The 27293-nt window shown below is 43.2% G+C and overlaps 2 protein-coding genes across 10 annotated transcripts in view; one reads left to right on the forward strand and one right to left on the reverse strand.

Moving 5' to 3' along the window:
• clcn2a (chloride channel, voltage-sensitive 2a) overlaps positions 1–27293 on the reverse strand; it is a 43087-nt gene that overhangs the window by 9759 nt on the left and 6035 nt on the right. For 4 of the 9 annotated variants that reach the window (XM_076745359.1, XM_076745356.1, XM_076745360.1 and 1 more), the window contains exons 2-12: positions 15512–15680; positions 9918–10049; positions 8187–8315; positions 7660–7793; positions 7209–7298; positions 5776–5799; positions 5081–5159; positions 3345–3470; positions 3137–3221; positions 2590–2691; positions 527–629 (exon numbers count right to left, since the gene is read on the reverse strand). In XM_076745359.1, the coding sequence (XP_076601474.1) occupies positions 527–629; positions 2590–2691; positions 3137–3221; positions 3345–3470; positions 5081–5159; positions 5776–5799; positions 7209–7298; positions 7660–7793; positions 8187–8315; positions 9918–10049; positions 15512–15680 (1173 nt within the window). Of the gene's footprint in view, positions 1–526; positions 630–2589; positions 2692–3136; positions 3222–3344; positions 3471–5080; positions 5160–5775; positions 5800–7208; positions 7299–7659; positions 7794–8186; positions 8316–9917; positions 10050–15511; positions 15681–27293 lie in introns of those variants that run through there. The other 5 variants (XM_076745361.1, XM_076745358.1, XM_076745355.1 and 2 more) reach the window with 4 other exon arrangements.
• Positions 16138–18409, forward strand: LOC143329220 (zona pellucida sperm-binding protein 4-like). The gene is made up of 8 exons (XM_076745027.1): positions 16138–16423; positions 16535–16722; positions 16950–17047; positions 17134–17291; positions 17375–17546; positions 17642–17789; positions 17873–17945; positions 18288–18409. The coding sequence occupies exons 1-8, from the start codon at positions 16138–16140 to the stop codon at positions 18407–18409; spliced, it is 1245 nt and encodes a 414-aa protein (XP_076601142.1).

Raw genomic sequence — 27293 nt, forward strand, 5'->3', positions numbered from 1 at the left:
AAAAGAGCTCAAATTACATTTCACTTTGTTGTGTCAGTTGTTAAACTTTTTGCAGTACGATGTGTCTGCATCCACTTCATTTGAACCAAACGCTCACTTCCTGGTTTTACTGATGCACAGAATGTCACATCTAGCAAGCTGTGTATTTAGCAGCTCTTAACATTCAACCACTGAGAAGCATGAGTGGAAAAGTCTGAATATAAAACCATAACATCACGATAAGAAACACCAGCTTTCTGTTGGTTGCATTTGTTAAAAGAAAAACAGAAAATGTTTATTTTTTGATAACATATTCTCATCTCCAACATCTACACACATGCTCTTTGGCTGCGACTCTGCAGAGATCATTGCCTTCATCCACATCAGGAAACACGTCTGCTATTGAGCACTGTACCAACAAAGAGGAGCACAAACTGACCCACAACCTGACATCAACCCTCACTTCATTTACAATCACCATCAATCATCCAGCAGCAGTCAAGGCGTGCTTTCATACTGTCAGAGGAGTGTGAAAGCATTTTCTCACCTGTCCAGCCATGAACTGCCCGAAGCCCGGAGGGAACGTGAGTGTGGAGACCAGCAGGGTGACGAGGGCGGGATACACCAGACGCCTGACAGGAAGAGAGGGACTGCGGGGTCATTAATGGGTGCGCCTGTCACACTGTATGTGCATACTTGATTTCTCACTGGTGAGGATGGAGGAACTATAAATAGCTCCTTGTGATGTGTGAAACTGACCCAATTCATGCAAGCACTTTACCTAGATTTCCCAACGCTACAGTAACATTGTGACATAAAGCCAATTTTAAGCACAAGTTTGGGGGCACATGAGCAGGATTTTGATCCGTCTTTGATTTATTTACAGTTTAACTGGTTAAAATGTGGCTTTTCTAGATGAAGCTTAGATATTTCTTAGCATTTTAAAGAAATTATTCAACATTTTGGGAAGTATGTTTATTCAGTTTTGAGAGGATTGACACCACTCTCATATCTGTCTGTTAAATATACAGCATAGAGTAACATCTTATGTCTAGTTCATTTTATTTGTACAAAAACTAAATTGTGCATGTCTGATTTTACTGGCAGGCTGATTTTTTTCCATCTTCAGATAGAGCAAGGCTCGCAGCTTCCCCCGTTTCAAGCCTTTGTGCGAAGCTAAGTTAACTGTCTCCTGGAAGTAGCTGCAGTCATGCAGCAGGGGTGGGAAACGTCCGGCCTCCTAGCCATACGCGGCTCGCAAGACTGTTTGATGCGGCCTGTGAGGCAATTCATAAAGACAAAAAAGAAACTCGGACACAAACAATTCTCGAGAAAGACGCTTTTTCTGCAGTAAAAGAAAAGAACATAAAGCAGATTAACACATCAGTATGGTTGGTCCCTGAACACAACACGCACATAGTGGCTACATGACATGGTAACTGTCAAAGTCAAAGTAAATTAGATGTGGAGTGTAGCGATTTCCAAGAGAAATGGACAAAGTTAGTGTGCCCAAGTTAAGTCTGTTTCAAGCACCATCACATGTGAAACTGGATGAGCTGCAAGGACAAACGTGCTTGGATTAAGTTAATGTTCTTCTGCACAGTTTTGGTGCCCAACAAGCGGCTTTGACAAGGCCACATCGTAACAGAGACAGTGTTATACAGGCAAGTTTTCTGGTGAACGAGCCAAGAAGCTGAAACCTCATTCAGAGGGAGAATTTGTTCTGTCTTGCAGCTGCAGAGCTGCCAGTAACGGACAAGGTGAAATTGTTCCAGAGTGCCAGTTTGTCTGGAATAATTCATAGAGGTGAAGGAAAACCTGTCGTGGAAACTCAGTGATAGCAAGTGTCTGTGTGATTCGGCCTTCATGGTGGACATGACCAAGAACCTCTCAGAGCTGAACCTCAAGCCCCAGACAGCTTCTTCTTAAGCGTGAAAACACTTGAAGTGAAATTAAAGCTGGAGCGAGGGTAACTGGAACGAGGAAACACTGTACATTTTCCTACTCCTCAAGAACAAAAGCCTGCTACGACATCTGAAAATGCTGCTGAGTGTGAAAACTCCTTCAGGCATTTGGTGAGAGGTTTCAGCACATGAGAAGAAAACAAAAAGAACTGAACATACTGTTGAACGTGGTTGTTGTACCTCAAAGCTCGGAACAACAACCTCCCTCTGCTCAGGTTCTATAACTGTGTGTTCATCCTGAGGAAACATGCACAGAAGTTTGCATCTCTGTTTGGGAAAACCTGCTAATGTGAGCAGTTCTTTTCAAAACTGACTCGCACTGACTGACTGACCCCCACCTGGAAACGCAGCTGTGAGTATCATCCTCATAACTAGCATCTGACGTCAGACGCCTCGCAAAAGACAAGCAGTTCCAGCCATCGTGTTAGAGGTTGATGTGATATATGTGTTCAATAATTTTGGATTGCCCTCGAAAGATGTTATAAAATTGAAGTGGCCCTTGACAGGACAAAGGTTCCCACCCCTGCTGCACAGTCTGGCATAAATTCTCTCATCTAACTCAGCTAGAAAGTCAAAAATTAATTTCCCAAACTGTCGATTCCCAGAGTGTAAAGGTTCAGCGTAGCATCAGGCATCAGATACTCACTTCCTCAGCAGGAACTTGTTAATAGTCTTCTGTTTCCTCATGCACTCCACAATCAGCCGGTTCAGGTAGACAAACAGAGCACCGCCAAAACCACAGGCAATCCTACAGGCAGACAAAGACACACCTGTTTGGTCTGTTGAAGGTGAAACAGAGGAGCATCATGGGATAGAGCAAAACCAGCGACACTGAAAAACACCTTCACTGCGCCTGGTTAAGTCAGTGGCTTTTCTGAGGCTCTTTGACAGGAAGCCAACCAATTTCAATTTATTGTTTCGCTCTTTTAAAACGTTTTGGCATCAAAAAAATCAAATTTGGCAAGTGCTGATCTGGATTCAGCTTATACCTTTAACCATCAGGGTAAAAAGTTAATTTCATGCCCCCGTTCATCGAATACAAATCAACCTTGAGGTTCTCAACGGGCATGTGACTCGGAGGAGGGTTGAGAGAGAGTCACGCTGAATGAGGCCTCAGATCTCTTCAGTAAATCAGGCGCCAAACTGCTCTGGGATCAGTTTAACGTGGCGTCAGTCCAGAGAAGCCCACTCACCCAAGGATGGCGAACGCTGGCAGCTCCTGAAGGTCAAAAGGGAAGTCCAGTCGGAAACGGGTCTTAAAGAGAGCAGTGATGGTCTCTGAGGAAACAGAGGATTATTCTCACTTGGTTTAGACTGCAGCAATACGTCACAAATATTACACTGACTTCTGAAATATAAAATAAATGTGCATAGTGAATGTAACGAAATAAGGACTTTTACCTTCCTCTTGGTTCCACACTGCCAACACTCTGAATATGAAGGCACTGAAGGTGGCAGCAAAGAAGCCCCTCCAGTAGTTCCTCACCGCAAAAAACGTTGAAGTGACCTCGATGCTGAACAGCACCCCTGCAGCACACGAACAAACACGCTTAGAAGACAATCCCATTCAGGGACTTCATTCAAGAAACCCTTTAAACAGCCATTTCTTAATCCAATCTCAGTCAAATACCATAGAGAGCGTCATTATACCAGTGACCGCTTCGTTAGCTTCTCCTTGAAAAAACCTTAAACACATAAAGGTTTCCACATTTACAAGCACTCCTCTGCAATCACCTTGAACAAGTGGCAATGAGCTCACACAACGTCTTCTAAAACCTCGATGATGACTCTACTCTGCACACTTATTACAAAGGCTGACAGTCTAAATCCTTGCCCATGGCCCCTGAAACCTGAATTACACTCTGAAAAATAAAACACTGATATTTTCATTAGTCTTCAGTCATCGTGTCATTAAAGTCCAAACTGTTTATCCAACAGAAAGCAATTATGTGCTCTGCAAATTTCACCTCAATGTTCCTTTTAAATTAAGAGAGACCTGTCCAAAAAACATAAAGTGGCTTCATGTTGCCAGGAACACGGCAGTGACAGTGGCACGAGAGGAAAGGGGTCTCCAAAATCATAAAGCTTCATCCTCTGGGGACCATGAATATCACAGCTAAGCAGTTAAACCTGTAATTAGTTATTTTAATTTTCTTGGCCACTTGGCAGCAGAAACAAGCTGTGAACACATCGTCATCTTTTACATCGATATGGCAAACTTGTTAGCAAATAGTTGATTATTTCTACACCCAGCAGTTACGCAGCAACATGTGTCCACCTGATGGAAGTAAGTTCGCTGTATTTTAGCTCTGTTTTTCGTCTCTACCAGCTCCTGAGGGAAATATCTGGCTCTTTAGCTTTATGTTGCTCTGTGTTCAGCAGCTAGTTGCGAACTGTGTCTGCCTGCTGTTTGCTGCCGAGCAGGGAGCGTACAGTGGGTTTTAAGAGCTTTTTCGCTGAAACCAGCTGCCTGCTGTGGCTGAAAATGACACTATGAGAGCAGTGAGAGTGAACCAAAGGAGTACACTTGGTGGCAGACAGCTTCACAAACAGCTGAAATGCATTTGAAGCTCAGTAAAGCAGATTCAGGCGATACTCTGTAGGTTCATCACTGAGTGACCTTTAAAGATTGATGATAGATAGACAAAAGTGTTGATCAAGTGAATTTACTTTGACCTGACAGTGGCACTAGAGCACATATGTCAAACCTATTCCACAAAGGGCCAAGTGGCTGAAGGTTTTCTTTCCAACCAAGCAGCAGCACACCAGTCTTGAATCATTTCATTAGCTGATCTCAGTCTTCAGACAGCTGATTGGTCAGACTGCGTGCTCTTGACTGGTTGGAGGAAAAACCTGCAGCCACACGGCCCTTTGTGGAATAGGTTTGACATGCCTGCACTTGAGGAAACGCCAGGACCACTGAAAACAATGTGAAACATCTTTTTCACATGAATATTTAACCTGAGATACAGCATGTTGCTCTGAATCAAAGAGCATCATGGACGGATGGACTGACCAAGACTGGCATTTGCTCTGCTGCTAGTGGGGTAGACTCCCTCCTCATCTAATTATCTCCTGTAATTATCTAACCATAATTAGATACCATTCAGTCAGAGGCTGCAGCCATGTTGTTTTACCTCCAATAGGGGCAGCGAAGCAGCAGCCCACACCTACAGCACAGGCAGCCGACAGCATCTCCGTGTTCCTCAGCTCGTTCTGTCCAACAAGAATCAGATATAGACACACACACACACACACACACACACACACACACACACACACACAGAGCCATGCATTCAAGCAAACACACACACACGCGCACACACACACACACACACACACACACACACACACACACACACACACACAGAGCCATGCATTCAAGCAAACGCAAACACACACACACACACACACACACACACAAATCCCAACAGGTGCACAGCACATGTACATGCAAATGTCATAAACACACAATGCCCCAAAAAATGCATTTCTTTGCATGAAAAAGCAAAGTCATCAACTTCTTACAAATGCATCAGTTTTGCTGTCAAGCTGCTGCTGTGTCTTTTCACATTCGATGAGATTACATATGAGCGGCGGGATATGGGAGGCCGTAATTGAAAAACCAGGATAGTGTTGGAATCATGGAATGAGATGTTTGTATAGAAGCAAAGGCAGCACAGATCGATGCCTCGCTGACGGTTCACTGAACAGAATCAAACAGCACAGACAAATGGAAAGGCATCAATCCAAGCTTCTGAAATGGACAGCATGGATTATTAATGTTGATGGAATTGGCAATAAAGAAACTGTCGGACTCGTGCAGTCGTACCTTGCTTCCCTCAAAGGGCTCTTCCTTTAGCAGTGAATGAGGAAAAAAAAAAAAGAAAAGAAAAAAGACAGACATATGTGTGAGTGCAATTGTGTAGAGGTTACCTCTCATTTCTGCTCCTGGAAGACATCCAACTTATTATCCAAACCACACAAAAATCAAACAAGCAGAGAATGAGCGTCAGCAAACAGTCTTGATTCCACAGTGAACTGAATTAACATTTTCCCAGAGTGCTCGTGTTTAACGGCTGCGCAGCTGACCCCTGGACTATTTCAGTCTTTCTAACTGTGCTGACAGGAGTGTTTCTTCCTCCACATCACTGCGGTCTATCTTCCTCCGTACTGATGGCGGTGCTGGTGCTGTTGGTACATGCAGGAGAAGCACAGCACACTGTCCACTGCAGAAACAGACAGAAGCCCGGGGTGTGGTCTCACATGAGTGGAGGTGAGAGCGCGGCCTGGGGAATGGCAGAAAGTCAAGGAAACATCAAAGACTTTTCAAAGATCTGCGAGTGTGTGTTTTTCTTGCAGCTTCACACCTACGAGGACCAAAGGAAGCAGAGGGAATCCTCCCGTGTGGGTAAACGTTACACATCTTCATTTCTTTTCAGCCTCTATTAAGGCCTCAGGATTACAATCAGAGTGAAAGTGAAGGTAAAATAGATCCACAACACTGGAAAATAAGCCGCCATCTGTAATGTTTATCTAATTCCTGAGCATATTGTGTTGTTTGCTGTTTCTTTCACAGTATTTCCAGTGCAGCCATAACTCGTTTTGACTGTGAAAATGAATTTTAACCATCATTTATAAAGCATCCAGCAGAGCAGAGGTGAGCTAAAGGTTAGAGAGTGGGCTTGAAATGCGCTGGTTCTCTTCACTCTCACTGGCAGCTGCCCCCTGTTAGTACTGGGCAGCTTCCTGGTGTGAACGTGTGTAAACAGGGCAATCCTGAAACAGACATTGGTCATAATGAATCTGCCCTTGATGAACAAAAGGTGAAGGAAAAGATGCATTTAGGCGCCCTGGGACCAAGTTCAGGTTATTGTGATTATTGTTAAGTGGCTGCACAAAAGGTTAAAGAGAGGACTGGATTCATCCCTTAATGCACAGACAAGAGAATATCAATCTTCTCACCGTAAGACATAAAGCAAAAATCCCTAAAATGGTGAATTATTCCTTTAAAGCTGCAATCCATAATGTGATGTTTCACCTCTTTGCTGTTGGTGTGCAGAGTACAGAGAGCATCGTCAACTGCTGCGAGTGAGTGTGACACCACATTTCATCATACACAGGGGTAAAATAAGGATAAATTAATTAAGAAAGGGTTAGAAACACAATCTGCGAAGCACCTCAAAGGTTTAATTACTCAAAAACAAGTTTGAGTGTGTGCAAGTGTGTGTCTGGAAGTCTGTAATCCATCTTAAATGTAGTTACCATTCTCACCATGAAAATACCGCCAAAAAGAGCCGCCATGACTTTGCTCAGGAGAGCGGCGCACAGGCTGGCAACATGAACGAAGGGCCCCTGAGAGAGAGGATGGAGAGCGAGGAGGATGTTAGCAGGCAGGATATGACTGAAAGCATATTCTATCACTGAGTGGAGCTTGATGCACTCAAGTTCAGGAGCATGATTTCAAAAACCTTGCGTGATTAAACCCTGCTCAGATTCAAACAACTTCATAACCCCACAAATGGGAGAAGTAAGTGTTATTAGCATTAAATCACTTCTTTATTTTCCAAGCCGTGACTTTTATGAGGCAAGATTATTATATCCCCCCCAAAAGGAAACTTCAAAATCTGCCAAGCAATCTGTCACAATCTGTAATTCGTAACAGCCAAGAAGACAGACATGATGGGAAGACATGAAGGAAAAACAAAGCCTCTACCTCCTTCCCCAGAGGCATCCCACTGCCCAGAGCACAGGTCAGACCGATGACTTTGGCCACGAACGTCTTAAAAGTCAGGTATTCCTTCAGGACCACCCCCCTCAGGATCGTCTTCATCTCAGGAATACCTGAACCTGGGAAATGAAAAGAAAGAGACGAGAGGTGGGATGATGGAGTGGAGAGAAAAGATGAGTTGAAAGAAAGCAATTACAGAGAGAGAGAGAGGGATGAGGAGAATAAATGAAGAGCGCGGAGGTTGGGCGAGGGGAGAGGGCTGATTGATATTCATATAGTTTTCTGTATGCACGTTGCATCACAGGTGTATCTTATGGATTTCCTGCAGATGTGACCAGTGAGAGGCACACAGAGCATGTCCTTGGAGGACTTGGAGTGCATTACAGAGCTAATTGCACTGTTCAAACACTGAAAAGTGATTGCCACATACGTTTGTGCATAAATTGCGTCAATGTGTGCAAGTTAGTGTGTGTGTGTGTGTGTGCGTGCTTGTGTGCGTGTGTGTGTCTTACCCACAGCCTGAGGTGCCAGGATCTGTGTGAATCCTGCAGAGAAAGTGATGAGCACTACAGGGTAGGTGACCCAGGCGATGTACTGCAGAAGCAGGTTACTGTCCAGTCCACCATACATCCACTTCTGTGCTGCACACACACACATACCACACACACACACACACACACACATACACCACAATATAATTCATTCAAGTTTCCCCGTCTATCAAGATTTATCTGTTGTGAACAGATTCACCCGATTTCTCTCCTCTTCATTACCTCCCTTTGACCTTCTCTCTATTTTCTGCCTTATTCATTCATTTTTCTTCATCTTTTAGCAGCTTAGTGGCCTCCTCCCCCTCCTCATTCATTATTTAGCTTCCTCACTATCAAATTACCACGTCATATAACACAATAGAGGAATGTTTCTTGGATATAAGGGAAATATCTACCTTGATGTGAAGTAAATGTACAAAGTACCAGTACAACAATGCAAAATTATCATCATAATAATAATAATGATAGAAGTATTAACAATGTATTTTTCAAGAGCTCAAGAATACAATTCAATGTATAATAATGATATATTATGCATTTTCATTTAGTTTATTTTAGATTATTATTGCTTATGCATAAATAAATAAAAGCTGGTTGAGACAGTTTCAACTATTCAACACACAGTTTGGTAGTTCGGTCTGGTGGTTTCATAAATCTGAGAGGTCAACAGATGATTAATGGAGTATCTTTTAGTTTTGCTTTTATGTGAAATTTTGGATAATTTTAGCCCTTTGGGCTTTAAACTGTTACTTAAATCCGTAAGAATTCCTCATTTTTGACAACCTTATCATGTTGAAAGAGTAAAAAAGCTGATTTTTCCCTCTGAATTGTACGGTGGAGCACAAGTGTAAAGTTGCATAACATGAACAAAAGTACAAAAGTACAAGCAGATCACATTTGTACCGTATTTGTGTAGGTGTACTTAATAATTTTCACCACTGGGACAAGAAAAACAGGTCTGTGTTGGTGTCGCAGTGAAATGAAGACGGGGATTTTATCGATATCTCAGCACTTTGATGCAGTTCGTCTGGTTAACTGGAAGCATTTCGGAGGCACAAACAAATGAGCATTTTCTGCTCATTCAGTTGTTCGAAAACAGATGAATGTGTAAACACACATCTCAACAAACACTACACACAGTGAACAGCAGCCAGCTTTTGTCCACATATATTCATTCAATCCCGAAAAACTCACAGCTGTGGTGCTTTTATTTTCATTCTTTAGTGATGTTTTATTGTTATCTGTTAAGTTATCTGCCTAGGAATGTCCTGTTTTATTAACAGTTAATCATTTTAGAGGATTTTGTTTTCATAAAATTCAACTATAGAGAAATAAACCTTATAGTTAAACTAGTTTTCAGCACCTGGTGAAAAGTGTTAAGATTGGTGCATTTGATTCTTTGTGGAGTAAAAAATCTATTTATTCATCCTTTAATATTAATGAAACCACTTTGTTAGCTTCCGTTCAAGATCAATATAACTCGCTGGCGGAATGATGATCAATTTGTATTAATATTGTACCGTCGACTTTCATACTGGGCCTGACAATTCATGATAAAGCACGGCTCCTCATGGACTAATGCTTCTGCAGCTTTGCAGCCTCTGCAACAACAGGTCCATTATTCACTGTCCATCTCCATCTGTCTTTTGCAACTCTTCCCTCTCTCTTTCCTGCCCTCTGTCTCATTCCTACCTTCTTGGCAGAAGGCGATGGCGTAGTCCATGACCCAGCTGACCAGAGCCATGACCAGCCCCAGCAGAATGAGGAAGATCCAGTCCTCCCCGACCCGCGAGATCAGGAACTTCTGGCAGCGAGACGCACACACTGAGGACACAGAGGCACAAAGTGAAAATCTCTGAAATGAATGTTCACAGTGTGAGGAGAGACTTTTTTTCTTTGTGTGAGACTGAAAAGAACCAGCTGTGTCAGGGAGGAAGGAAAAGAAAGAAGCAAACATGTGGCGACAGCGGAGGCAGGAACAAATGGAGGGAAGTCAAAGCGCTTCACATACTGCAATGCGTTAACTACATCAAACAGAAAATATACAGTATGCTTGATATTTAGTTTCACCTTACTGTCACTGCCCTTCACTTAATATCTCCAGTTGAATTAGACCAGTATGATGTACATTTTTAACAACAGTTCATGTGAAAGAAAATAAATGAATAACCAGCAAGATGCTTTCGTCCCTGTGTTGTGGAACTCAAAATGTTAATTATATCTGAATTAGGACAAATGACGAGGCTCTTCTCACACTCATCTGATGGAGGGAGAAAGAGTCTCTCATATGAGCAGCAGGTATCATTTTGAACATTTTGAACAAGCTAATAGATATTTTTGTGGTACAATTACTATTTAAAGTAGAGCATTTTTACATCTTGAGAGGATCTTCAAGGTTCACTCAAAGGCAGATGTTTTCAAGCTGGATTTAAATGGAGTCAGAGTGAAGACAAAATTAATGTCTGCTCTCCTCTACTTTAGTAACATCATTCTGAATGAGCTGAAGTTTCCCGAGATCCATCACGTTGGTCTCAACTGGAGGAAGTAAAAGCACTGACAAGGGTTTGTGATGGCGATCCTCTGGCAAATCATGGAAAACTGAAGAAAGGGGAATTATAAACACGATGAGCAAAAAGAACAATAACAAACTAAAGGAGCTTATTATGCGAAGAATATGTTGTGAGTAAAAGCGTCACTTCATCCATCCGAAACATGAGAGACAAAAACAAAGCTAGGTCATGGTTATAAATTCTACCATTACATTATAATCTATAACTCTGAGCTAGGTCAGCTAAAAGAAGCATCACTGGACTCATTTCCTCTCTCTTGTCTGCGGACATTGCCAAAGCCTGGAATTCACTGCAACATCCAGAGCATTCATAGATGTGTCCGTCCCTCGAGAAGCTAAAAATGTGCTACTAACACATTTACCAGATCCATATTTCACAAAGATGCTACCGTCGTCACATGCCCCCGTACACCGTAGTGACGCTCGCCGCATTTCAGGAGAAACCAAGGGAGCAACAGATGTGTGGAGGACAGTAAAACAGGGAGACTGGAAGAGCACGTTGGTGTTATTTGGTCCTCTTTTTGTCCATGAAAAGATCAAAACCAACAATGACTTACTGCTGATGCTGTGAGAGACAAAGCCAGAGCTAATTCCTCTGTTTCGCAGACCTCCATTACTGTTCAAAAACTATCAAAAAAACACATCAATGACTCACTCCGCTGCACTCTGCCTTTACTCCTGCACAATTATTTTCACCCTCGGTTCTCTGCCAGTTTGTTTTGCTGCAATTAAATATTGTCAGGGAACATTTTACTGATCAGCATCAACATCTTTGCAACTTGCCAGATATGTTAATTACTGACAACATTTCCTCAAGTTCAAAATGTATTTGCTGTTGCAAAGTAGGTGTGAATAAATATTTCGAGGAGACGCGGTGGCTCTGAAACAGACGTGCCCTTTTGCAGTGCATCACAGGACAAAGTGGAAGTGAAGCCTTGGTGAATGTGTGTGAGCACGGTTTCTGGACCGCACATGATTTTGGGATATTTTTGGTCTGGAGGCTAGTGGGTGCAAAAATCCATCCAGTGTTGCCAGATGATTTTTTTTTTTTGTCCCCAAACTGCAGGGGGAGAGATTCTCTGACACATTTCCACCAAAATTCAACATTGTAAGACTCAAAAATAGCAATCTTTATCTTCTCTTTGACTTTAAAGCGGCTCTAATTGATATATTTATGAGATTGTAACAAATGACAAAGCGAAATCGATGTGAAAGGTAGTGATGAACCCGCAGAGAATTAATCTGCAGCTCAGCTTTACGACAAGTCTCAGCTCATTGTTTAGCTGTTTGGCTCACAGCTCCACTGTTTCGGTTCAGTCTCACTTCTCTCATAACGCCATTTTTGGCATCAGCTGCTCTCAGCTGAAAATCTTCCGAAAACAATGAAAAGGCAACGCCATCAAATGTCCAAAGATATTCCATTTTCTGTCACGTAGAAACATGCAAGAGCATCAGAATCTCACTTTTGAGAAGCTGCAACGGTCAAATGTTTGGCGCTCTGGCTTCAAACACTTAATTAATCTGATCATTTTTTTTTGTCAATCATCTAATTGATTATTTGACTAACTGCTGCAACTCTGGTGACATGTCCCATGATACAATGAACATGAGCACTGAAATACATTTTGAGTGAATACATGGGATCTGTTGACAATGATTCTAATTACTGAAGATGAGTTGAGTGCAACAAAAATCTCAGATACTTTGGTATCCCTCCTTTCTGTGGTCATGTCTTCAAGAAATGCAGCGTGATGTGACCACTGATTTGCTTAGATTTTTGTTTTCCTTTACTTGATTAAACTCTAATGACGGTACTTTTCTTCTTCTTCAATTTGCCACATTTGCAACTCTGCTCCTTGTGCAATATATTTGTAATATAGGAAAAAAGTCACACTCTGACTTCATGATCATGTTCACAAATTGTTTGAATGACCTTGCTATTGTACAGACATAATAAACAATATAATAAATTGCAGCAGCTTTTCTGTTGCAGGATTCAGGTCATGGGGGGAAGCGTGGCGTAACTGTGTGCATGACAGGGCAATCTGCCCTGCAGCAGGACCACCTGCTGGATGGCAAGTTGCCAGCAGAGTACGTATATATATGTGCATGGGAAACATAAACAAACGCCCTCATGTGCAGACACACGTGTCACACATTGGACATGCACCAAGTTAAAAAAAAAAACGAAAAAAAAAAAAACGAGAAACGTGTCTATCTGTGCAGATTAAACTGCCGTGATCCTCACTGGGTCTGCAGTTTTCACTTCAGTTCACTGGACATTGTGGAAGAAGCTGGGAAAATTCCCATTCCCACAGCTTCACTATCTTTATTCCTCTCTCTCATCCACACACACACGCAAACACACACACAACTCCTCTGGCACCTGCACAGCCACATACTTCCGTGTGCATCTTGGCTTGCACTCACATCCGCAGGCTCAGCGGCGTTCACAGATGTCTTCTCCTGATCCCGTAATAAAAAAATAAAAATATCACACCCAACACCAGATATTTCTTCACCTCTGCTAGCCCTGCATTGCATCACCTGAAGCCAACTTGCTGTAATCAGGAAGAAAACTAAAGCCACAGTAGATCTTTCACCTATAAACAGCAGATTCAAAGCCGCTGAATGCAAAGCAAAACACATGTGATTTAGTGCATTAATGCTCATCCCTGGAGTAATTGGTAGACAGAGATCTGAGTAACATCAGCTATAAAACCACAGAAGGATTCACTCTGTGAGTCAAAATAAACACAGTGAGGCAGTGTATGTTTTTAGCTCTCCATCACGACCGGCAGCAGGGCCTTTGGCAGCATGTGTAGGCTGTCTTGTTCAAAAGCTGCGGCTCCAGCTACTGATCTGAACCGAGGCACACACTCGTAGTCCATCACCCACAGAGATGATGTTCCCACACCGACACATGAGAGGAAAACACTAAAAACTCCCACCGAACCTGAAGCTTCTCTCCTTGCACATTAACGGGACAACAGCAGAAGCCGTCCAGCTGGAGCATCTATATCTGAAGACTAAAAATACAAGCACGTCTTGAGCTGTGAGCACACACGGCACACAGACAGCGGGCACACAAATCACCCCGGCTGGCTCCTGATCTGAGAGTGATTGTTTTAAATGGCTTCCATTACAGCGAGCGAGCGAGGCTGGGCTGATATAGTGTAGCTTTCACCTATGGTGCAATCTATCGAGCTTTAATCAGATCACTAGTCACAAGGGCGAAGAGGCAGAGACGGATCCTGGAAAACGGCCACATTGGCTCACTTGTGCACATGTGAAAACAAATGCTCTGCCTTTCTCTGCTTTTTCCTCTTCTCACTTTACTGAGATTATCTAATAGGCTTTAAGACTTTACGTATTGATTTTGGTATCTTTAAGGCTCAATTAAACCAAATCTGGGGGTGCAGCTAACAATTACTTTCATCATCAGTGGGACTGTTAGTTATTTCCCCAGTTATTCTGTTAATCATTCTGTCCATTAGAACTGAGACATGTTCCATAGTAGGAAGTGCTATGTCACTTGAGCCCTTTTTAGCCTATTTTTCTTTACATTTTGGTAAATTGGCACCATTAAAAGAATGCCGAATTAGCTATTAGCAGTTCTTGTTTGCAGTGTCTTCACAGATGTACACACAACTATCACTGAATTACTCTGATACTGAAGAAAAATTAAAAATGTGACAATTCTCAGGCAACCCAAAGATATTTTGTTTAATATCATAGAGGACTAACAAAGCCAGCACATCCTCACATGTATGAAGCTGAAACCAGTGAGATTTTTAAATTTTTGCTAAACACATGTCAAATGATCGTCTTGTCTAATTTCAAATATTTTCCCTGTTTATCGACTCATTGGCTACACGTTTCAGCTCTGACCAAAAATCTCACACTCCCAACATATCTTCTCACTCACTCTAATCTTATCAGACTGATAATTTGGGTCTTATTTGATTACTTCGACAGCAGAAATTAGTTCTGATGTTTCAATTTCGGCTGAACTGACCCTTTAAGAAAAGCATTGCTGCTCTGTTGACTTGCAAAAAAAAAAAAACCTTGAATGCAGAAACATGCATAAATGAAGGTTAAAATACAAATTAAAATAAGCACATTTGGAGGACACACACACACACACACACACACACACACACACACACACACACACACACATCTATCACTACGTTATTGTTGAGTACGTCAGTCTGAAGTGGAGCTCTCTTCTGGTGCCACTCCCTTATCAGCAGTCATCTGGGAAGACTAGACATAAAATAATCTGACAGTTCAGATCAACGTTCCGCTTACACAAACACAAACACACACACACACACACACACACAGTGGGCCACTGGCAGCCAGCAGAGGGGGCTGTCTTTGTCTGACATTGAGACAGCCCTTGTTGGCTGGAGGTCATTGCTCAGATCAGTCACATTTAATCGTGTTCACATCCTCTCCTGCTCCCTTGTGTCAGGTAGCTGCTCTGCTGTGCTTTAAGAAGCCAATGTTTTCACACAACTTTCACACTTGGTGGAGCACCACAACGTGCTGCACACACACATACACACAAACACCAGCTCCACTTTGTTTAAGAGCACTGAACACCGCTTTTGTCTGACCTTCACAACACGTACTGCACTACCTGCACACTTTGTCCCTGCAAGCACACTCTGAAGACAGATTTAGGGCTTGTTTCATGATCATCACTTACAGTGGCACTTTGCACAGGGGTCTTTCTCATACTCCAGCAGATCTGCAGCACGACTCCGAACGCTGGTGTTCCTCCGCAGTCCTCCACCATCCCGCACTCCTCCATCCCGTAGGCGGGCCGCTTCCTCCTTGGCATACACACCCAGCTCCTGGGTGTACCGCCCATACATCTGTGTGTTTGAAGGACAGAAAAAGACAGCTTTTATACAGGTGGTGCAAGTGGGAGGCAGGGAAAGAAATGTCAGTGTGATGCAGCAGCTTTTTCATTTAAAAGATGTGTACAGTATCAGGTCACAACAGGGCCAAATGCTGAAAAATTCCCTGCCTGTAACTCACAGCTCCACACTGTTCACAGCTCAGGCCTTTTAGGGGAAAAAAAATCCACTCAGCTTTGACTCAACAGTCGTGTAATGACTTTTTTCAGACAGATGAGCAGACAATAAGCTCCACCTGTCAGCTCCCAGCTGATTAACTCTGCAGGGCTGCCACACTATTAACTCCTAACGATGAGAGGAGGAGTTCTTAACAAACTACACATAATCAGTCATGTATAAAGTCTGTGGCTGAGCCATAGGTGCTGTTGCATATAGATGCAGTTTATGCCAGTGTGTAGTTACGAATACCATAATGGAACTTTTCAAGTGTCTGTTTGTCATGGTGGTGGTTGTTGGTTTGGCTTGTGATGTTACTGCCCAGCATCACTGGATGTCGCCTCTGCAAAAACACCAGCCTCATTTTCCTTCTCAGCTGCCTCAACAACAGACGAGGGTCCCTCCACCTGCAGCTCCCTTTGACAAATGCCAGGTGATGGAGGGGGAGAAGATCCAGTGTGGGACTCAGGATATCACCGCTGAGCAGTGTGAAAACATTAACTGCTGCTTTGATGGGCAGCTGTGCTACTATGGGAAAGCAGGTATCTACGCTCTCCAAAAGAGTTTTTAGAGCCTCTCATGCAAAAATGCTGCACGGTGAGTGTAAAATATCTACTCTACCAGAGAAATACATCTACTCTCTCCTCACCCAGTGACTGTGCAGTGTACCAGGGATGGGCAGTTTGTGGTTGTTGTGGCTCGAGATGCCACGGTTCCCCCGATAGACGTGGATTCAGTCAGCCTGCTGGAGACAAACAACCCCTCTTGTACCCCAGTTGACTTCACCTCTGCTTTCGCCATCTTTCAGTTCCCTGTGCCTGCGTGTGGTACGACAATCAAGGTGGTTGGTGCAGTCTTTCCTTCAACTAGTATGAGAGAACGTGGGTAGTCTGGGTAGTTATAAATAACCCCCAACCCAAGATGAGTCAGTTTACAGTGATGCAAACCTGAAAAAATAAGCAGCTTGACACAGAATGTTTTCTTTTCTTCATAAATGACAAATGAATATATTCTAAATTGATCTTTTCTTGATTGACTTTCAGCATTCAAATGTGTTTCCACCTGCAGGAGGAAGAGGGTTTTGTGGTGTACGAGAACCACATGTCTTCCTCATATGAAGTGGGAGTCGGACCCAGAGGATCAATCACCAGGGACAGCCATTTTGAGTGAGCCTGTGTAAAATCGATCTCCCTGATTGCTTTTGTGACTCTCTGAGCTTTCCTGAGATGTAAAGCCCTCTGCTCTCTAATAGGTTATTGTTCCAGTGCCGCTACTCCAGCACAGCTGTGGAGGCTCTGGTCATGGAGGTGAACGCCATTCCTCCGCCTGTGCCGGTTGCTGCTGCAGGACCCCTCAGAGTGGAGCTGAGACTGGCCAACGGACAGTGTCACTCAAAGGGATGTGTGGAGGGTGAGCGGCGCAGGAGCTTCATAACGATGCTGGCTGCTGCAAAATCCTTGTGTTGTACTAAGAATGCACTACTTTCATTGCAGAAGTGGCAGCATATAGCTCCTTCTACACTCCGGCAGACTACCCGATCACTAAAGTGCTGAGGGAACCCATCTATGTCGAGGTGAACATCCTAGAGAGGTCTGATCCAAACCTCATCCTGAACCTGGAGCATTGCTGGGCCACCTCCACCCCCAATCCTCATAGCCTACCACAGTGGGATCTTCTGGTTGATGGGTATAGAATGTGGATTTACTTGTGTAAATTTCACTTTGTATTCTATGTTTAACATGAGCTCTTGTTGGCTTTAGGTGTTCCTACCATGATGACCGTTACTTAACCACAGTTGTGCCTGTGGACGGCTCCTCTGGGCTCCATTACCCAACACACTACAAACGCTTCATTGTTAAAATGTTCACGTTTGTGGATCAAAACACCTTCTCTATCCAGAAGGACTCGGTACAGTTATTCATATTAGTTCCTTAAGTGACAATTTTAATGTAGTTTCCTTGACCAAATGAGCAACTTTGGGTTTTTTTCAGGTGTTCATCCATTGTGCTACAGTAGTGTGTTACCCCAGCAGCACAAACTCCTGTGAACAGACATGCCGGCAACGTGAGTAGCTGAACTGTAAATGTGGTTGCAACTAATCAGATTTTACTTCAGTCCATAAATGCCAAAAATCCAGTTTCATTGCTGTCATGAAATTCAGTGATCCTGCGTCACCTTTACATAAGTTCCAGTTTAATGTATGAATTTTAACTCTGGAGGATTAGGCATCTGCAGATACCCTGAATTAATATCAGAAGTTGGACCAGTGCAGAAATGAAAGGCCATTCCTCACATTAGAGGCGCATGAAGCAGAGAATGTTTGGCATTTTTATCAAAATGTAGCACCTGTCTGATTTGAAAACCGTCAGAGCTAAGGTGACCGCACTTTCCACCCTCCCCTCCCAGGAAGAGCTGCGGCTGCCATGAGGAAAGCTTCCTTAAGTCAGAGGGCTCTGGTCTCAAGCAGAGAGGTGATCCTGACTGAGAAGAGGCCTCCATCTGATCCCAACGCAAAGACGAAGAGATGACCATCCACTGGCAGCCATATCTGGCCGTGACTTTTTAATAAAGGCTTGTTAAAAGCTCATGCTTACAACTGGGTCTCATCTGAATTGCTATTCAAAGGTCACACTATACTTTTTTTTTTTTAAATAATTTTGCTGACGTAGTTTGTGCAGAGGTGGTGTAGTCGAGCATGCAATTCATACCCCCTTCCTGATTTTTGTGCTGACAAATCACAGGGTTGCATTACAAATGGATACTTTACTGTAAATTTATGTTCAACTGAAAGATGTGACCATGAACAGGAAGATGTATACATACTAAAGCTATCTGTGAATGAGTTTTGCTTAACAGTTCAGCGTTTATGGAGGGTGAAACTAATCTTTCTGGCATGCCACATTAAGATGAGCATCACGACTCCTCCAGGCTTGCTGCTCTTCTCCCCTTCTCACTCTTTATTTTTTGATAACCATCCCTCTTCTCTGTATGCTACAACTTGCAACATCTCTCCTCCACTGCTCTGCGCACCACCTCCCTTCTCGTCCCACTCCTCCACCCCCTCCTCTCATTGAGATGGGCATCACGACTCCTCCAGACTCGCTCTTTCTGCTCGCATGAACAGGAGGTGCAAAAGGAAAGCAGAGCAGCCGTATAGGTTCAGTCTGATTGATGAGCAAAGGGAGGGGGGGGGGGGGGGGGGGGGGGGGGGGGGGCATGCTGTCAGGATGCTCATCTACCTCCACTTTAACCTCCAACCCACTGCGAAGCATTTAAGCTATATGTGAGCTATAAATCATATTCAGACAGTGGCCTCGTCTATAAGCTGCAGAGCAAAATCCCAGAGGAATCAGCCAATAGGTGCCAGCTGCTGTGTGGACATAAACATGTCAGAGGAGTGAAATGTAAACAAGTTTTGCCACTGGTTAAATTGCTGTCAAAGCAAATGGGTGGATGCAGAGCAGACAGTTTGTGTGTGTATGTAGCATGCAAAATATTGAGAAATTAAAAAATTTGAGGAAATAAGTTGACCAAGTTACTTTGTCCTAAATCCAGATCCTTATTTATACAGATAAGAAGATAAAACAACTTCCAAACAATGACTATTTTTGCTTTAAAGCCTTCTGCCTACTATCTCTGAGGTGGATTCTGTTCTGTCTTAAAGCTGCAGTGAAAAAAAAGAATATTAGTATTCCAGCTTTGTGGGGCGTTTTAATGCAAAGACAAGGCAACCTTCACACCACGGTGGTCAGCATAATTTCTAAAACTCAGTAAGGCATTCAAATGTGCAGCAATGTCATTTTGTCATTTCTAGTTATTATGTATTCTTGATCTTTGTGATACATTCTTTGTTTTTTTTTATGGGGAAAGAGCAAAAAAGGTGGTGACTGTGTAGTTTGTTCACTTCTCTGAGCTAAGCTGCTGCATTACTGTTCACATGCACACACATCAGTCAGTGAACGCATCACCGGTCATACCGCTGCAACCCTCTGCGCTGATTCAGATCAGCTCAGGTGTAAGTTCAGTCTGTCGCCTGTTCCAACAGACGGCTATTTGCAACATCACATGATTGTTTGTGTGGCGCCTGTGTCTTCTTCTTAAGCCTTTAACAAGTAACACACTGTCAATGGTGCATTCAGCCACCAGTGAGGGGAGCTCCACTACCAAAAGCTACTGATTTGGTGACAGTGATGATTCACTGCAGTCAGTTGAAGACTCAGTGTTAAAGATTTCTTCATACATGCACTGAACACCTCTACGTGACACCCCAAATTCTTCATTTTTAGAACAGCATTGCCAAATTTGACTCAGAAACAGCACGAATGGAAAGAAAACATCCACACAGACTTCAAAAACCTGAAAACGATGAGGGCAGCTCCACCTCTTCATCAATATGGCTATATTAGTAGTAGTAGTAGTAGTAGTATTAGTTTCCTAAATTAAATGACTGACATGGGTCAACTTCTAAAGATCTTGAATGCGACACTGTTGGTTTTCCTGGTTGGTAACTGATCTACATTTTATCGTCACTACATTGTAAAATTAAAATCTATTCACAGCTACACTGAATTTCACCTTTCGTACTGAATCTCGTGCACCCACACATACAGTATAGACGCACACAAACCCACCACCAGCACCAGACAAACACCCACTTCGAGTATAAACGGGGCCTGTTAGTGTTTCTGACTTTGGCCTGTATGAAAGCAATCACTGGCCATCTGGAGCACGGCCCCCTGGGAGAGCAGCAGGTGGGACCCTGTGGGTTAAATGAGCTGTTATCTGTAACCAGTTTACCTCCCACATGACCAACTTCTGCATCTACATTAGTCAGTTTACCTCCCACATCACAACCCTCTACACCAGTTCAACTCCTGCCTCCCTCCCACAGCTTGCTATTGACTGGTTTTTCATAGAAAGTAAGGCCTGCAGAGAGCAGTGCTCCAGTTTGGTGCAAAATTGTTTAATGAGGGAAGAAACTGTGTTTACCACAAATAAATTGGTGCCAAAAACCGGAACATAATCGAATTCCAGTTCATCTAACTAATTCAGTTGGACAACCATAGACTGAAAATGGAGAAAGTCCAAAGTCAGACAAAAAGGAGAGGAAGCCTGAGTGGACTTGAGAGGCGATGAGCAAGCAGCAGCTATGATGGCTGACTGTGATACGCTGAGTCACCTTTCAATCAATCAAACACGGCTCACATCATAACTCTCCTCCTGAAGATCTCCTCATTCTCATATTTGCCACTTAGAAACAAATTAGAAGCAGTAAAATGAACCAACAAGACCCAAACTTAAACATACTGACTTTTTATCTGGTGAGAAACTGCAGCCTGAGACTCTTTCACACTTTGCTCAGTCCAGATATTCTGGGAATACGAGGCGATGGACCATCTCCACCGAGATAACAGAAAAATATGCATTAATAGTGTGAATTCAGTCAGTAGTGCCTGCAGTGCATACACCTTCTACCATCTCACAAAATAAGATTTCTCCCACATTACATGTATATTAATGTTCTCTTCTAGTCATTTTATGCATAAATAGTTTCTCAAATTAGCTTTCAAAAAATGTTCTATATCATGTTGGTCCAGGGATATTAAATGTAAAAACAGAGGCCTTCTTCCAAAAGGAGACATTTAAGTTTCACCTGCAGTAGTCTAGAGCTTATTGTCAGCTATGCATGTCAGCTGATGAAAGAAGACATTGCAGTACAGAGGGGCTGAACTTTAGTAGCGCCAACTTCAACTACTGTTCCCAAATATCAGTCTCAGCCTCAAAGCCTGCAGTATGACGAAGGCTATCTGTATATTGTCCACCACTTCTACATACTAACAAGGGATGCCCCCCGACCAGCTATCCTACAGCAATAACATTCCAGCCTGAAAACTTCCCAGCAACACGGAGAGATGACCACACGTCCACCAACTCTCTACTGCGTAAGACCCCCCTCTTTACTGCCACATCACACCCTCTGCCACCTTTCTAAGTCAGACCGTGTACAAGCCTTGCACAACAGATGAGATAAAAAGTTCTTTATTATTCAGCAATTCCCAAGGCACTGCGGGATAATTTATTCATTGTGAGGCGAAAGCAAGGACAAATATTTGACACTCTAATGAGCATCTAAAAACTTTCACCCTCGCTGCTTTTTATTAATACATATTCATCCGACGGCCTTTTCTTTTCTGCAGCATGCGAGAGTGAAGGGACCCATCGCTGCAGAGAGAGAAAGATGGATGTTTCAGACCCTTAAACTCCTACATACTGTTGTGGCAGCATGATGACTTAAACGCGTGCTGAGTGTGTATTGACAAGACCAGGGGAATAACAGAAGGACTAAAGCACTCGGGCTAATCTGAGCCGTGAACCCTCCAGGGACAAGATTGAAAATTGAATTAGAGGAGGAAGTGACAAATTTGACTCATCCTGCTGTCTGCATTTGCATTAATATAGGTAGCGGAGGTTGCTTTTAGAATAGTTACCTCTGAGTCACAGCTCGCTCACACACACACACACACACACACACACACACACACACACACACGGTGAAATAAACATGAAAAACCTTGATGCTGTCGAGGCAGACCTGTGCACATGTGTGAACCCCAGATAAGTGAAAATACACCAACACACACTCTGATCATGTTAGTGGAAAGGATGAGGGAGGGTTGGGAGGGGAGGGCGGTGTCAGAGAGACTTAAGGATCAAGCGTCTTGTCAGAGAAAGACTTGGGGGGGGGGGGGGGGCTTGGCTGGTTGTTCTGCATACATCTCGACACTCATCCACAGAGATTACGTCTGCAACAGGTATGAAATGAGTATTAGAGTCAGAACAGGGAGATAAAATACACGCTGAAAGCTAACAAGCACAATTTTGAGGTACTGTTTATATTTCTATACTGCTACACTCCTCTCATTCCAGTACACAGTGCTGTCATCCACAGTGCCACTCACACCCACCAACCACCAACTCTGCGATTAATGGACGACCTGCTCTGCCTCCCGAGCCCCGGCGGCCCTCATTTCAGAATATTGTAATCAACTCTACTTGATTAACATAAAAAACATCAAATTAATTTCAGAATATTTTGCTCCTTTTCTTTGTCTTATGGTGAGCTAAACATCTCTGGGTTTTGGACTGTCAATTGGACAAAACAAGCAATTTCAAGCCGTGGAGGGCATCAATCAATAAATTAAGAATAAATAATACACAGATTAAACAATTCTGACAATAATAGTGGCAGCCCTAGCTGACAGCGGTAGCTACTAGTTACTTAAATACACTACAAAACATGGTCATTTTATTAAATATGATGCATTGCTATAGAATATACTACCCCTTGGTATATAAAGTAGTTCAAAATGTCTCTACATCCTCTCCACACTACAGCACTGAAATACTGCTTATGTGTTAATGCATCTATAACTGTACTAATAGTTGGTAATAATAGGTCAGTAATATAACAAAGCGCCATTCTTCATAAGGAATATTTCCATTGTGTATGTTGTTGATACTACTTCCATATGTTTATTTACATTAAGGATCTCAGTTCTTCTTCTATTTATTCCTTTTGGGTTGTCAACTAATGTAGAAGTTATTGGGCCCCACATCCTCTGAGGGGTTTTATAACAGAGTGTATACTCTAAGTACAATGTATTGTCTAAATGGCAGCGATGCCATTTTTAAAATGTAGCTCTTCGGTTCGTGAACACACACTATAAAACCCCCGTGAGCGTGGTTTATCTTAGCAGTCAAATGAATTGAGACAGATTATTTTCTGTGTGCAGCCTCTGCAGTGGCCCATTCAGTGGTGTGCAGGTACAGTAACAGCACTATTTGGAAGTGACAGGACCTGAAATGGACTCACGCCAGCCTCTGTGTGGGAGAACAGACAGAATGCTGACTATGAGGAACTAGACCCCCCTGAAGAGACAGCGCTTTTATGTGTGTGTGTGTGCGTGTACAACAGCAACAGAGGCAGAGAAAGATGCTGAGATACACAGATATACATTTGATAGTCGACTTCCACTCAAATATGTGAGTTTTCTTCATAAAGCACAAGGAAACTTCTTGTCGCTGCACCAAATGGCAATGAGATGTACGGTAACACTCTGTAATTTCAAAATCCTGCAAAGTGATGGAAGCAAACTGCAAACAGCATGCCCATATTTACCAACCCAACTGGTCTGTGACACTTTGCACCAGACAATACAAAAGAGAAGAGAGAGGCAACAGATCTCACAGTCCAGTTTTTTGTGAGACTGAGTGCTTTCACACTGAGACAATCTGTGTCTGAATGCTGCATAGTGCAAACTAACAGTGTGCAAATGTAAGTATGTGCAGTCTTAATATTGTACGTGCAATTGTATCTACCCAACATACTAAAAATGTATGTACTATTATATGTATAAGTAAGATATTTTGTATTTTTCCTTTAAATTTCATGGCTGCCAATCCTCACTGTGGAAATACAAGACTCTCCTCTCTCTGCTCCTGCGTATTTTTACATAATTTTTTGTTGCGGTAGGGCTGCTTTAAATATTTATCAACCACAGACATATGGAAGAGTGAGAATTGGATCTTCTCCGTGATGTGTCTTCATAGTCGGTGCAGCAGGTTGCTCACAACACACACACACACACACGCATACATTGAGAAAGACCGGCAGCTTGTGTACTGTGTATATCGCTTCCGCGGTGCTGCAGTGCCCTGTGGCGAGGGTTGGAGGGGTGGGTGGGGTGAGGGGAGGTGTGCGGTGGCGGCTTTTCCTCTTCAGGTGGATGATGGCTTTGATCCCTGCAGCAGCCAAATCCTGAAGCCTCCTGCTGCTGGAAGGACACGGACATGCTGTCTCTAACATCTGCTCTGACAGAGAGTTACCACACGCTCATTTAAGCACGTATGTGTGGGCAGGTACACACACACACACACACACGCACACTCACAAACTAAATGCACATGCAAGACCTATGGAGCAAACTTGCCCACGCCTCTGAAAAGAGAAAACACATGCACACACGCAAAACCCTGTGACACATCCGGACCTCCTCCAGCTTCAGATGGGAGGCTTCTGTCACCTGTCCCCGTCTCTTTCCTCCTCAGTGTCTGATGTGCATCTTCTCCGCTTTACCTGCTCCATCCCTCTATCCCACAAGAGGCACGCAGCCACTGCCGGCTGTCCCAGCATGCATTGCACCTGACAGCAGTTGTAGAAGCCAGTGACCCATGCACCAGACCCTGGTTGCTTTCCAACTGTCAGTCACTGCTCATAGGACCTCTCCTGCATCTCCACACAGGATCCAGAAAATAACAGCTGCAGCCTAAACTACAGAGCCGCTACACTCTGCTTTTTCCTGGATATCTCGATGGATATAAATAGCTTGTTTATTCTCTGCCTTACTATTCCCTTTGGATAATGAGTTCAGAGAGGTTAGTGCATTCTAGGAAATCTGTTTGGTGCAGTGCCTGAAAATACAGTATCAGTGCTGCTGTACACGATATACGAATGGATCTAATTTCCATATCAAATAATTGTTTTCTTTATGGTTGATTCTGCACAGAGGGAAATGCAATCATGTCCACTTGCAATGTAATTATATCAATTATTCAGTCATTAGTGCATTTACGTGATACATTTATGATACCCACCACACTTTATCTTAATGGATTGTCACAGCAAATGCTCACTGATTGTAAAACTTGAGCGCTAACAGAAACCATAAATTAAAGGGTGATTTCTGTTCCACCATCTTGGTAAACACAGTCAATCAGCTGCTGATTCTATAAAAAGATTATCACCATGAATGTATAAATGCAGGAGGGAAATGGCTTCTTTTTTTTCAGTACAGCGGCTGTGAATGAGATGACATTTCTGTGCCGCTTCCCTCCTGGAGAAGTTATCAGACAGATCTCTATTTTTCTCTATCTGCTCTGTGTCATCTGCTCAGCCCTGCTACGGCACCAGTGGTTCCCTGCTGCCAAAATTCAAGCGACCACATGACTGAAAATCCTCTGAATCTTGCTGATGGCAAACAATAAAACACAGAGGATCCACTTGTCAACATTAGAATCCAATTTTAGACTGCGGCTACAGCACCGAGAAACTCTTCGCTTATCTGATGTAAACGTGTAGTTAATATCTATCTCCACATGTCATTCAGTTTCCTAAGGCTTTTGATGAGTAGTGCTGCCACTTTGTACTTCGAAAGTATCCGGACACAAGCTGCACAAATGCCCGCACACACACAGATATGCACAAACACACTCATGCATCTATTTTTAGATAATGGACTGGTATGCTGGGAGTAAATGATAAAGCCATTGATCTGAGTGCTATTGTCAAAGGAGGGGGAGGGGGCAGACAGCACGTTCCAATCCTTACAGAGTCCGACTGCCATTTTACATTACTATTGATCTTTACACTGAGACACACAGCGTGGCATCGATTTTCACACCAACAAGAGCAGAGACACACCTCTGTACCACTTGGGCCCAACGCAGCTGCAGGAAGATGGATCAAACACATGTGCAAACACATGCATGCACAGACACAAAGAGAAGAGACAAAAGGAAGACAAACACCGTCACGGGAATACAAATCAGGGTGGAAGGACACTTTAATCCACTGGTTTGCCTGACTGCCTGCCCATCTGTCTGTCTTTCTGTCCCTTTATCTGAATATAGACATCTCTGTGTGAAGTGCTCCAGGGTATCGCTGTCAGTCCTGCAAATGACACGAGTGGGGAAAACTGGTGCATGAGGCAATTAATATTCAGAAACACTCCAATTTTGATTCACAAGTAAGGGGCCGCTGTAGCAAACAGGAAGGGCTGAGGGGAAGATGACAGAGGAATGGATGAGGGGGCACGAGGAGGGACAAGATCTGCAGGAGAATAAGGGGGAGATAAGGAAGACACAGGACGTGAGCAAAATACATCAGAGCTCAGGGGGAACAGGGAGGCTCTAATCTTATATTTCAAGGATATTAACATCTTAATAGGCTAATTACCCATTAGGCCACACATAAAGTGATCAGAGATAGCCATAAACACATTTTTTTCAAGCATAGCAAATTAATCTGACATGGTTTGGTGAAATCTAAACAGATAAGAATTAATTATGAAGGTGGAGTGGGCAGAGGGTGAGAGTGATGCAACACCTGTGGATCAAGGTGAATGAATGGAGAGCAGGGAAGAATACTGAGCAGCAACTAGCAGGAAAGCGGACCAAAAGAGGCTAAAACCAGAGGATAAAGACTGTTATTTGGAAATTTTGCATAGGAAAATTGAATAAAAGCCACACAGAGTCTCCTGCTGTTCACACAGGACACAGCTGAGCAACCAGCAGCTGTGCCTCCATCCTCCGGCCGAACAGGCATCCATGAAAGCTCGACATGCACCGACACAT

Source organism: Chaetodon auriga, chromosome 12 (assembly GCF_051107435.1).
Source record: "Chaetodon auriga isolate fChaAug3 chromosome 12, fChaAug3.hap1, whole genome shotgun sequence".
Taxonomy (NCBI): Eukaryota; Metazoa; Chordata; class Actinopteri; order Chaetodontiformes; family Chaetodontidae; genus Chaetodon; species Chaetodon auriga.

What these genes read in the sequence shown, in the direction of transcription:
- LOC143329220 (XM_076745027.1), top strand. Translation starts at nt 16,138, where the DNA reads ATGGAACTTTTCAAGTGTCTGTTTGTCATGGTGGTGGTTGTTGGTTTG. An exon ending in GTGCTACTATGGGAAAGCAG is followed by an intron (nt 16,424 to 16,534) that starts GTATCTACGCTC and finishes CTCCTCACCCAG; the next exon opens with TGACTGTGCAGTGTACCAGG. An exon ending in TGAACAGACATGCCGGCAAC is followed by an intron (nt 17,946 to 18,287) that starts GTGAGTAGCTGA and finishes CTCCCCTCCCAG; the next exon opens with GAAGAGCTGCGGCTGCCATG.